This window comes from Doryrhamphus excisus, linkage group LG21 (assembly GCF_037039965.1).
Source record: "Doryrhamphus excisus strain RoL-2023G ecotype Guam linkage group LG21, RoL_Dexc_Guam_v1.1, whole genome shotgun sequence".
In the NCBI taxonomy this organism is placed as follows: Eukaryota; Metazoa; Chordata; class Actinopteri; order Syngnathiformes; family Syngnathidae; genus Doryrhamphus; species Doryrhamphus excisus.
The window spans coordinates 12670021-12682894 of record NC_136377.1 but is presented as its reverse complement, the minus strand read 5'-3'; the positions used below and the strand labels follow the sequence as shown (position 1 = coordinate 12682894).

At 41.4% G+C, this 12874-nt stretch overlaps 1 protein-coding gene across 1 annotated transcript; it reads right to left on the bottom strand.

The window, feature by feature from the left end:
* Window positions 1–2469: 2469 nt before the first annotated feature.
* Window positions 2470–12817, bottom strand: LOC131138452 (short transient receptor potential channel 2-like). The gene is made up of 13 exons (XM_058087372.2): window positions 12492–12817; window positions 11065–11757; window positions 10799–10999; window positions 10563–10727; window positions 7996–8170; window positions 7706–7906; window positions 7467–7629; window positions 7301–7393; window positions 4903–5095; window positions 4711–4838; window positions 4572–4644; window positions 4390–4507; window positions 2470–3795 (listed from the first exon to the last, which is right to left on the bottom strand). The coding sequence occupies exons 1-13, from the start codon at window positions 12504–12506 to the stop codon at window positions 3083–3085; spliced, it is 2931 nt and encodes a 976-aa protein (XP_057943355.2). The 5' UTR covers window positions 12507–12817; the 3' UTR covers window positions 2470–3082.
* Between the last annotated feature and the right edge of the window lie 57 nt (window positions 12818–12874).

Genomic DNA, 12874 nt, shown 5'->3' with positions numbered 1-12874 from the left:
CATAGGACAGATTCATGCTCAACTACAGTAAAGTCTCGTTATATCGATATCGGTTATATCGATAGTACTGCTTATTACGATACTATTTTCATTTCCCGGCAAATTTCTAGTCTTTTATGATATAATTAGTTCCGGTTAGTACGATACCTGGTTATTATGATAATCCGGTTACTACGATGCCCTTTTCATCTCCCGCCAGCCAATTTGGTCTGCTTATATCGATACAAAAGCAGCTTAAAGCTGAATCAATATTTGCTTAAGGATTTCAATACCACCATTAGCGAAATCTGTAAACGGCGTATTGTTTGATTCTCGACTAACACCGTTTCGGCTTTTCCACCGACGGACGGTAATTAGAGGATTACAGGTAATTAATATGAGGTAACTATTAAACAATCTTTTGAAGTAAAGGAGTAAATATTTGTATAATTTAGAGGGAAGATTCAGTGAATAGACTTAGTGTTTTCATGATGAGGATGATGAGGATGAAGAACCAACTGACATAGCATACACACCTATTCCAACGAAGACACAAGCGTACAAATACATGTATTTAATTGTGTTGTATTCAGATTTTTATCGCCTGCAATAATCACTGTTTTTCATATGTACATGTTGGCGTTCGTGGTTTCTCTCGTGTGTATAGAACAATGTCGAGTGTATTATTGCCCACTTTTAATGCAGTTCGGCGCAGGATCGGATATATGGATAGTCCGGTTATATCGATATTTTTTCCGACTCCCGAGAATATCAATATAACGAGACTTTACTGTACAAGGTAGGACAACTCTAGCTGGGTGTGGGTGCAGGATCCTAAGTATTTATCCTCCCAGGGTAGAGGCATGTTCAGACAAGAACGGTTTCACTCTTTTCTGGTGAAAAAGATGCAGTGGAGTGGGGCCCTCTTGTCGTGGAAACACTTGTATGACCACCAAAAACAGTCCAGTTGTGATTTGAGAATAAAATGACCTGGATAAGTGAGAATATTCATAGTCAATATTTATAAGTACTTTAAATATATTAGACACTATCGTCACGTAATTTAAGCTCAACTCATCTTCAAGTATACAGGATGTCTTCGTAATCTGCTTTGACAGAAAGAATACTCTTTGACATGTAGATATGAATTATTACTGTGGCTGCTAACGCACACATAACCGCACTCAATAATGTATGACATGAGGCAAAAGTTTGAGGACACTTTCCCTTTCAGTTGAACGCAAAAGTGTCTCCAAAGATTTGACTGTACATTTGGAAACGGGGTCTTTGTGTTGATGTGATTATATAACAGAAAGAGTGGATAATGTTTTGTGGATAAAACTTTGTAATTCATCACACAAATAAACATAAACATTGCCATGGGAACTCCACTAAACACTTCCAAGCATGTCAACTATGTGATTTAGTGACAGGATAAAACACAGTGGCATACAGGCTAGGCGCTTACTGTTTTTCCACTGGAATATTTTGGATGCAGTCCGCCGAGGGGACATGAAGGCTCCAGGTGATGAATTAATGAAGTGGTGTGTTTATGAAGTACATCTCATGGGGGCAGAATGAAGCAAGCTGAGACCTCTGTTACACTGTGGCATCAGGTGCATAGCTGAAAACATGGAAATAATACTGTGGTGTGGAGCCCCTTCCTGATTTCTTATTTTCTACAAAGCCAAAGCCATTTCTAACGCTTTGGGGCTCCAGCAAACCACAGTGAGAGCCATTTTCCACAAATAGCAAAAAGATAGGTACAGTGGTGAACCTAAACCGGAGAACCCGGAGAAAACCCACGCATGCTCGGACTCTGTGGAGTGTGCAAACTCCACACAGAGATGGCCGAGGGTGGAATTGAACCCTGGTCTCCGAGCTGTGAGGTCCAAATTTCCATGATTAACAAAGATGCAACACCAAATATGATATATACATGTTAATCTAATGTTTTTATAAATATTTGATCAATAATTATTATAGTTTTACATGCAGAAAGCAATACAAAATAATAACTGATGAATGAATGGAAATTATTGTTGATGCGGACTTCCTGTACATCCTGGCGAGATTTAATTCAATAGTGTTTGTCATCGTCATCGACGTTCTTTGGCCCTACGGTAGATTATTTAGCATTCGTACTCCAAAAATACACAGACAATGAGTGAACAATCCTTAGGGTGTTTTAGGGACACTCGATTTCGTGGAATGATACAATATCGAATGAAAAGCATACAAATGTTCTATGATTCGACAACCGGGACCAACCAAGGACTATACTACAGTAAAGTCTCGTTATATCGATATCGGTTATAACGAATTACTACTTATTACGATACTATTTTCATTTCCCGGCAAATTTCTAGTCTTTTATGATATAATTAGTTAGTTAGTACGAGTTACTACGATACCCGGTTATTATGATAATCCGGTTACTACGATGCCCTTTTCATCTCCCGCCAGCCAATTTGGTCTGCTTATATCGATACAAAAGCAGCTTAAATCAGTTCTTCTGTTGCAGGCATGTGTTTGGCCAGCTATGTGGGGCGGGTTGAGCATGACCTGTGAACCAGGAAGTGCGGGAATCGGTGTGTGTGCTGCGCTCTGGTGGTGGAAGTGTGAAAAATAAAGTTGACTGGAAGCAGCCGTTCGCCGTGTTCTTTTTTGGTATTGAAATCCTTAAGCAAAGATTGATTTAAGCTGCTTTTGTATCGATATAAGCAGACCAAATTGGCTGGCGGGAGATGAAAAGGGCAAAAGGGCATTGTTCTATAGTATAGAACAATGTCGAGTGCATTATTGCCCACTTTTAATGCAGTTCGGCGCAGGATCGGATATATGGATAGTCCGGTTATATCGATATTTTTTCCGACTCCCGAGAATATCGATATAACGAGACTTTACTGTATCTTATATTTGGGTCAATACAGTATTTCATTAATAATAGAGCCAAGGCTGAATAAAAACATTGAAGACATTTTCTCTACGGTATCTCAGTTTGGATGAGTTTGGTGTGGAAGAATTAACCCAAACCCCTTCCAACACCTTTAGGTTGGACTAGAACAGAGATTAGCACAAGCCACATATGTTTTAAGAGAGGCTACTCACATACCCCACCGCCATGAACCAATCCTTCCTGAGAAGCAAAGCCGGTGTCTGTGGAGCTGCCGCTGCCGGATGGTGAAGGGATGTTTTTCTGGCTCGCAGGCTTTTCACCTCCATCGCATCTCTCAGCAGAATTGGGCTCGAACTGTCGCCCTTTTATCCACGGAGGCTCCACTTTGTTATCCGGCAGCGATCCGTCTTTACGTTTGTTCAGCTCATTTTCCGTGTTGGCCTTGTTGTTGCTTACTTTGGGAAGTTTGGTCGTCTCTGGGAGGTTCTCCCCTCCTCTTCTCTTCTCAGACTCCAACCTTTTGTCTTCTTGAGCTTCAGTTCCTGTTGTTTCTTTCTCCAGTTGTGTTCTGCCCTCCTCCATCTTCACCACCTCGGAGTCAGACGCATGCTTCGCCTCTCCCGCTCCACAGTCGCCATCCTCATCATCACCTCCTCCCCCTTTTATTTTGTCCACCTCGTCCTCTCCTTGATGTACTGTTAGATTTTGTAACTTGTTTTTCTCATCCAGACCGCTGTTAAAACATCTGAAATTGTTCTTGGCGCCAAAGATGTATCTTCCCAGGAAAGACGAGCCGTCTTTGGACCCAGCATCGTCCGCAGGGTGTCCTCCATCCACCACATGCTGATGGACCACTTTCACGTCACTGTGCATCCTCACGATGGCTTTGCTCAGCTCAGTGATGCGATTACCAATATCTGGTAACAAACGAGATCAATAATGCCATGGGGTTTCTTTCTGCTGTTTTCTCGATTTACATGAACTCATGAAGCGCTTTAGGATTATCATTCTGAAGTGATATCTTACATTTGATGGTTAGTATTTTTTTTTTTGCGGGTTATTGGCAAAAGATACAAATAATTTTGAAAATGATGTATACATTTTTAATTAATTCAAAAAGTAATTAAAAATAAAATAAAAATAAATTAAATTTTTTTAATTATTTTTAAATTATTTTATTTACAAAAATCAAATAATGCATTTTTTTTTTTACAACATTATGTGGGTGGGTGTAGGGATTCTACAGCGGAATCTAATGTAATAATTACACTATAATTGCTTTAATTGCAAATGTTGATCCAAAATTGGAATAGAACTTCAATGTCACGCTAGCAGGAGGGTTTGGAGGGGGAGGAGCCAGCCAGTGTGGTGCAACACAATGAATGTGTTTTACAAGTTTTTGAGATTTGGATTAGAGATGAATCCATCCATCCTTCCATCCCTCCCTCCATCCATCCATCCATCCCTCGTTAAAAAAAGCAATGATAGATGATTGTGATTTGATGTGTTACCTTTCCTCTTGGTCTCTTCAAACTCCCTACGAGCAGATTCGATGTATCGCTGCACCAGGGCTCGGATCACTTGCTGACGGTACGGTAGCTGGCTGTCCTCAGAGCCCTTCTTGTTGGACTTGGACACATGATATTAAATGTAGTACCATAAACAAATGACATATAGACACATTCCATCTTACCAGTGAAGCTATTGGTGGGTATTTCCTCTCAGCATTGCAAGCGAAGCAGCAGCAAACACGTTGAAAGATCCCCCTGATTTAAAAGAAACAAACCAAAAAAAGTACTTTCTGTGCAGATGTGTGTTGTTTTGAAGCTCACCTTAAGATGTAAAAGAAAGCTTTAGGGGATGGGATGATGTTGAAGGGGACGGGCATGGTGAGACCTTCTCTGAAGTAACTGAGATACAGCTTTGACCTGGCAAACTTCCATTCCACGTCTGCATCATCCTGGAACAACATGAATGGAGCTCCGTTAAAGAACCCAAAAGGAACAATTCAACAATGGTTTTACCTCAATTTTCTGAAAGGAGTTAGTGATCATAGCAATCAGCATGTTGAGTAAGACGATGACGATGACCAGCGTGAAGATGCCGTACAAAGTGCGGCCCACAAACTCGGCCAGGACAAAATGTGGCATGTCCACATAGTCCTGGTTGGCAACACCAAACATGGTCCAGAACAGGAAGTGGAATGTCTCATTAAACCTGCATGTAGAGGAGAAACAATCAATAGTCAGGATCTCAATAGTCAGCGGATCCCCCCCGGTGGTGGTGCTGGAGCCTATCCCAGCTGTCTTCGAGCGAGAGGCGGGGTACACTCTGGACTGGTCGCCAGCCAATCACAGGGCACATATAGACAAACAACCATTCACACTCACATTCATACCTATGGACAATTTGGAGTCGCTAATTAACCTAGCATGTTTTTGGAATGTGGGAGGAAACCGGAGTACCCGGAGAAAACCCACACATGCACGGGGAGAACAGAGATCATGGAGGGCAATAATTATATGGCTGGACTGGAAGACCAAAAACCAACAAGTGTCAGAGTGTTTATCCCAGGGGTGGACAAACTACGGCCCGGGGGCCACATCCGGCCCGCCAAGTGTTTGAATACGGCCCGCCCAATCTTTCCAAAGTATTTCATTTAAACTCAACATACAACCTGGCATCATGGCCTGAGCCAACCTTTTGATGGTTTTATCAATTTCGTTTTTTGACATGGTCTGTTGTTTACAAAGTGCTCCTGAAAAAAGGGACACAAGCACATAATAATAATAATAATTATTATTATTAGATTATTAGATTATTACTAGAACTATTATGATTATTATAATTATTATATTAATTATATATAATATTATTGTTATATTTGCATATTTTACATAATAATAATATAATAATTATTATTTAAATTTTATTGTAATTATTATAATATTTTATTATTTTAAAATATTTAAATATAAATATAAAATAATAAATAATAATAGCAGATTGCATGACAATTTTACAGATACAATAATACCAGGTGGACTGTTACGTGTAAAATATATAGTCTGCCCCCCCCGTCATATCAATGAGTTAAAAAGTTTGCTCACCCCTGGTTTATCCCCATCATACTCACAGCCTCGGGGGGGGGGGCATATTTGCATTCGATCTTGGGGTATTTTAGTACAGTGGTACCTCATTCGTAATTTGTTATTAATCTGTTCCAAAAAGTCAAACAAAAACCAGAAGCTATACAAACCTATGCAACCTTTTTCTTGTAGGAAATAATGTAAATACAGTCACTCAGTTTCAAACAGTCAAAAATGTTTATAAAAAATACATATATACGTTTACATGCAAAAAAAATAATGTGACATTATAATAAATGAGGAACGCATGGAGCTTATTGTTGATGCAGACTTCCTGTACATCCTGGTGAGATGAAATTCAACACTCAATTCTCACCTTGTTTATCAAATGGTGATTGATACCCAATTTTATTTGGCCCCATGGTGGGTTGTTTAGCAGTGGCACGTAGCAGAAATGCTGTTAGCGCGCAGACCTCACAGCTAGGAGACCAGGGTTCAATTCCACCCTCGGCCATCTCTGTGTGGAGTTTCAATGTTCTCCCTGTGCATGCGTGGGTTTTCTCCGGGTACTCCGGTTTCCTCCCACATTCCAAAAACATGCTAGGTTAATTGGCGACTCCAAATTGTCCATAGGTATGAATGTGAGTGTGAATGGTTGTTTGACTATATGTGCCCTGTGATTGACTGGCAACCAGTCTCTATCCCGGTTTTTCAAAAATACTAATTTGTGGTTGATTATGAAGTTAGAAAAATATTAAAAAAATGCAAATGTTATGTTTGTGTGCCAAAAATTGTCAATTAATAAATCAGTGTTGTTTTGTGGTTGCCTATGAACTATTAGTCAAATAAATGATGTTATGCTTCTGGTCTAAATTAAACATTTTCAAGCATAACAATGCTTAAATGAACTAAAATACAAATATAAAGCATTCAGAAGACACATTCAAATACATGTTGATATCACTAGGGGTCAGTAATGTTACATTGATGAGTCCATATTATGTCTTATTTAGGTCTGGGATTACTTATTTTCTCCTATATTGTGTATTCCTATATATATATATATAAGTGTAAAGGTGACTATAGGGGTGTTATATTATGTCTAGTGGACTCAAACTATTTTAAAGTATGTATTTAGAAGGCTGTAAACAAGTTTCTATGCTCTAACTAGGAAATGATTCCATCAATAAATAAGGAATCCTACTTTGCCGAAATGTACTAATCACGGTCAGGTTCAGAACCAATTAACAGTGATAAACGAGGGATTACTGTACTGCGGTATATACTATACCTTAAGATCGGTGACACTTGTTGATGTTGTGTATTCTCTCACCTGCCAAGATGTGGTGAGATGACATAAGGGACGTAGACGTTGTTGATACCACAGAGGAAGGCGGTTCCGATGATCATCAATATGAACATGAATCTAAAGACAAGGTAAGGATTGAGGTTCAAACATCAAAGCTGTATGACAGAAAAGGCGGGCATGGTGTTATCACCTCATCATGTCATCAATCATCTTCCCGATGGAGATCTGCAGCGTCCCCAGGGACTCATGAGCAGGGAGGATGTAGGCCAGCCTCGTGAAGCTCATCATGCTGGTGACTGCAAACAGAACCTCCGCAATCAACTGAGGGTCCTCCTGACGCCAGTCGTCACGCACTGCAACACCAGAAGCAAAGATCTCGTGAAGAAAAGTCACTTGGTGATGTAAAGCGGTGCTTCCTTGTTTTCCCACCAGTTTGGGTGAAGTAGACGCACTCCTCTGTGCCGTCAGCATCAAGGCACAGGAAATGTCCTTTCAGCATGATGACCACACGTAAAGCAAAGGAGGCCAAGTACATGCTGAGCACCATCATGTCCAAGCAGTTCCACCAGTCCAGGAAGTAACTCCTCAGGCCCTCAATCCACACTTCCTTACACTCATACCAGAAGAACCCTAGTCAGACAACAACAACAACAACTCAGACATGAGTCGATGACATACTAGGCACAGAGCTCCGACCCACCAGAAGAGCATGAACCCACCGACTACCCACACCATGTGGAAGGAGCTGTGGAGGATGTTCTGCTGCCTTGATGCAAATTTATCTCGATACATCTCCATGGTGATGGATTCACCAAGCAGCGTGATGAGGAACCACAAATAAGAGGCCGAGTGAAGGAGAAACTTGATCACGGGAGTCCTTAGGATCTTTCCAACCTGGTGGCAACATGAGATGTTATCCATCAATACCGATACTGGCAGCAGCTTCTTCTACAGGATGCATTCACAGGCAAACGTTTTATGCTCTTATTTTGGTTTTCAGTTTCCTGTTTGGTTCTATGTGCATCTGTTTTGTGGTCAACTTTTCTGAATAGTCGTCAGTACTACGATTTAGTTGGAGTTCCATGATGCACAGTTAGATGAGGTCCCACAGAAAACCGTCTGGGTAGGAAAAACACAATACAGTAAAGTCTCGTTATATCGATATCGGTTAAAACGAATTACTACTTATTACGATACTATTTTCATTTCCCGGCAAATTTCTAGTCTTTTATGATAAAATTAGCTCCGTTAGTACGATACCCGGTTATTATGATAATCCGGTTACTACGATGCCCTTTTCATCTCCCGCCAGCCAATTTGGTCTGCTTATATCGATACAAAAGCAGCTTAAATCAATCTTTGCTTAAGGATTTCGATACCAAAAAAGAACACGGCGAACGGCTGCTTCCAGTCAACTTTATTTTTCACACTTCCACCACCAGAGTGCAGCACACACAGCGGAAAACACCCGTCCCTCGCGCCTACCCCTCTGGGTGGCAACACCTTCCCTATCGATAGTTCCGGGGTGAATTATGTCCTGGTAACCGGTAATCACTACAGCGTAAGTTTATTTTTATTTACTGTAGTACAAAATGTATTGTAGTACAAAAGCATGCTAGATAGCAATCCATGAACTCAAGGAGAAAATTACATGCCATATCAAAGATCCGCCCACTTTTAATGCAGTTCGGAGCAGGATCGGATATATGGATAGTCCGGTTATATCGGTATTTTTTCCGACTCCCGAGAATATCGATATAACGAGACTTTACTGTATATACTACACATTTACATGTTTCTCTGCTGATTGTTGTATCTTTAAGGTCCTACAAATAAAAATGTATTATTATATTTTGAAACTATATTGACATGAATGTAAATATTTTTTCCTGGTTGTCTGATATTCCGGTTGAGAGATTAGAGATTAAAGACATGCAAGCAAACATCTAGCGCCAAATTAACTTCTCTCCGCAGCTTTTCTTCCTGCTACTCACATCAGTGACCTGATGACATACAGAGTGTGTCAAACATTGTTAGCAAGTTAGCAAACAACTGTCAAATAGTAAAGAAATATATCCTTTTCATGGTAATTTAACAGTCATTGATATTGAAATTGTACAAATACGTATATAAAAAACTTTTTTTTGTTACAATATTTTACAATATTTTTCTAAAACTGAAGGGTCATCTTAAATTGTTCTCCATTCATCCATCCATTTTTTCTCCGCTTATCCGGGTCCGGGTCGCGGGGGCAGCAGTCTCAGTAGGGAACCCCAGACCGGGAGGACACCAAGGCGTTCCCAGGCCAGCTGTGAGACATAATCCCTCCAGCGTGTCCTAGGTCTGCCCTGGGGACTTTTCCCAACTGGGCATGCCCGGAACACTTGATGTGAAAGTTTAATGTTAGTGCGGCCTGCGCAAGTTTGATATGGATGCTGTATGGTATCATGTACCCAGAAAAAATTATTACGTTAGATTAATGTTCATGTTAAAGGTTAAATAACTGTTATCCTCCCTATCCGTGTGGAAGTGGTACGTTTTTGACTATTTAAGTTTAAAGGAAATAACTTGAAGGCTACCGTTTAGGTTGCTAGCTCGAGGTTTGCGAGTTAGCATGTGTTTCAAGACCCTGCAGTTGCGCAATATGTTGTAAATAAAAAGAGTATAAATGTGACTATAGTCGTGTTTTGTCATGTCTACAGGGCTCTAATAATGCTTTGTTCATTTTAATCTGAAAAAAATCATTTGTCTACCCACCAATTACTTGTGGTTTCTTAAGTTTTTATTATTTGCTGTTTTATTATTATTATTATTATATTTATTTATTTATTACTGATTGATCGATTTTCTTGATTTGTTTATTTATTTTTCATCTTATTTTGTGTAGAAAAATAAAAAGTAAGATATTTGAGAACAGTGGAATGTTTTATCAGAGCTTTTCTTGTAGAAAATTGGAACCAAAGCGAAGTTTTTTACATTTTTTTGTTATTAATAAATGCGGTTTTTTGGGTGATGCGGCCCAGTCTCACCCAGACCCGAGCTCCAGTGGCCCCCAAGTAAATTGAGTTTGAGACCCCTGATTTACATTATAGAAATAAAACTAAACAAAAATGCATAATGTAAGAATGTATCACTATTTTACAAAATTACAAATATTAAAACTATCCCTTGCATCCTTTTATAGTAAGCAGTCCTCAATGGAAAACGTTTATGTTTCTTTCTATGGCCCCCTGTGGACAATTCAGTATAGAACACCTGTGCGTCCATCATCAGCGTGTGTTATCACCTTTGACTTTGGTGCAATCCAGTAGGCAAGGCAAAGGAGGGGCATGGTGAAAAAGATCCCAATGGAGACGAAGAGCTTCCAGGCTGTTCTGCTGCCTCTCCATCCTGCCAGGTTGCCGCACCAGATTGACGACAACACCTGCTGGCAGATGGGGTGGGCCACAAACTGCACAAAAGAACAAACACACAGAATTGATCAATACACCAGATTGACTCTTCCTCACGTCTCTGGCCAACCTGTTTCTGGTTGTAGTTGACAGCCAGCCGCAGACGTGACAGGTTGGGTATTCCCTCCTCGAAGGCCTGCTCGTCCAACGAGTCCTGGCTCTCGTCTCCACAGCTGTTAAGAATGGTGGTCACCTCGCTCTGATTGCGACACATGCCAAGCAGCTCCACTGCAAACTCTTGACAAAGCTCTTCCAGGCTCAGATACTGCGGCTGCGGAGGGAAGCAACCGCAATCAAAACAATCATGGAGACGGACATCTGCAAGCGACCACTGACCTTGAACTCTGGCTCCTTCTGGGAGAGCTTGCGAAGCTCCCTGCTGAGGCTAAACGCACTGAGCATGGCGTCGTCAGACGTGATGGAGAGGTAGGCGCGGCTGGCGATACCACGGTAGGTGTTGATGCGGGACAAGGAGAACTTGAGCAGGTCATACTGGCGCCCGTTGCGACACTCCAGACAAGCGCAGGAAATTTTGTGTGGCCACGGGATGCCATGGCCTTTTTGTGTGAGCATGGTGACGATGTCGTATAGATCTTTCTGGCAGGCTAACGTCAGCGGGGTCACCCCTGGGGCAAACTGGGAGTTATCGATGGAGTGGTCAAATATAGCCTGAGAGAAGGAACGCACGTCCATCTTGTTCCCTTTCTCCTGGTCCAAGCGGTCCAGCAGGAGCTTGACAACTCGCGGCTGGTTAGTATCCACGGCAACGAGCAGGGCCTCGTGAATCTGACGGAAGTCAAACTTCACCCCCTGCAGGAGGGCATCCATGACGCCCTCGCTGCCCAGGCGGATGGACAGGTTGAGGGCCTCCCTCCATAGGCGGTCTTCTGAGTCATCCAGCTGGCGAATGATGCCATCACCGGTCTTCAGAAGACCGCATACCAGCTCGATTTTTCCTTCCTGTATGGCACTGATGAGTTCCGGAGGGAACTGCAGCTTCTTGTTCATGATCTCACGCCATTGATCTGGCTGAGAGACAGCACAGTGAAATATGAAATACAGTTACTTTTACACATACAGTAAAGTCTCGTTATATCGATATCGGTTAAAACGAATTACTACTTATTACGATACTATTTTCATTTCCCGGCAAATTTCTAGTCTTTTATGATATAATTAGCTCCGTTAGTACGATACCCGGTTATTATGATAATCCGGTTACTACGATGCCCTTTTCATCTCCCGCCAGCCAATTTGGTCTGCTTATATCGATACAAAAGCAGCTTAAATCAATCTTTGCTTAAGGATTTCAATACCAAAAAAGAACACGGCGAACGGCTGCTTCCAGTCAACTTTATTTTTCACACTTCCACCACCAGAGTGCAGCACACAAAGCGGAAAACACCCGTCCCTCGCGCCTACCCCTCCGGGTGGCAACACCTTCCCTATCGATAGTTCCGGGGTGAATTATGTCCCGGTAACCGGTAATCACTACAGCGTAAGTTTATTTTTATTTACTGTAGTACAAAATTTATTGTAGTACAAAAGCATGCTAGATACGCAATCCATGAACTCAAGGAGAAAATTACATGCCATATCAAAGATCCGCCCACTTTTAATGCAGTTCGGCGCAGGATCGGATATATGGATAGTCCGGTTATATCGGTATTTTTTCCGACTCCCGAGAATATCGATATAACGAGACTTTACTGTAGCAGCTTAAATGAAAAAAAATCTACTAACGTGTAAACAAGAGTACTTACTGTGAGGTTTTCCATATCCTGATTTTCCTTTGATCAACAATTTTGAAACACAAGACATACAAGACGATGTAAAGGGTGTTCCAGTCTGGAGAAGAGAGCACTTGTGTGTAAGGGACTAACACTCAATTACTCCCATCAGTGCCCCATGTGACCCCAGCCAATTAAAATGTAACAGCTTCCAAGTGTTTCACGCATGGCTAACAAGAGCCCACCCACCTAGCCCAAAGTGTTTCTTTGAACTGCTATCAATTAAAATGGTTGTTCCTGTGCAGGAAGCGCTCATTTCCCAGGAGGAGCTTGGGGGGAAAAACAACAACGACGGGCTTGGGTGCATAGCAAAAGCGATGAAAGTGATGCTTCCTCCTTTCAGTTACTTTTACCAA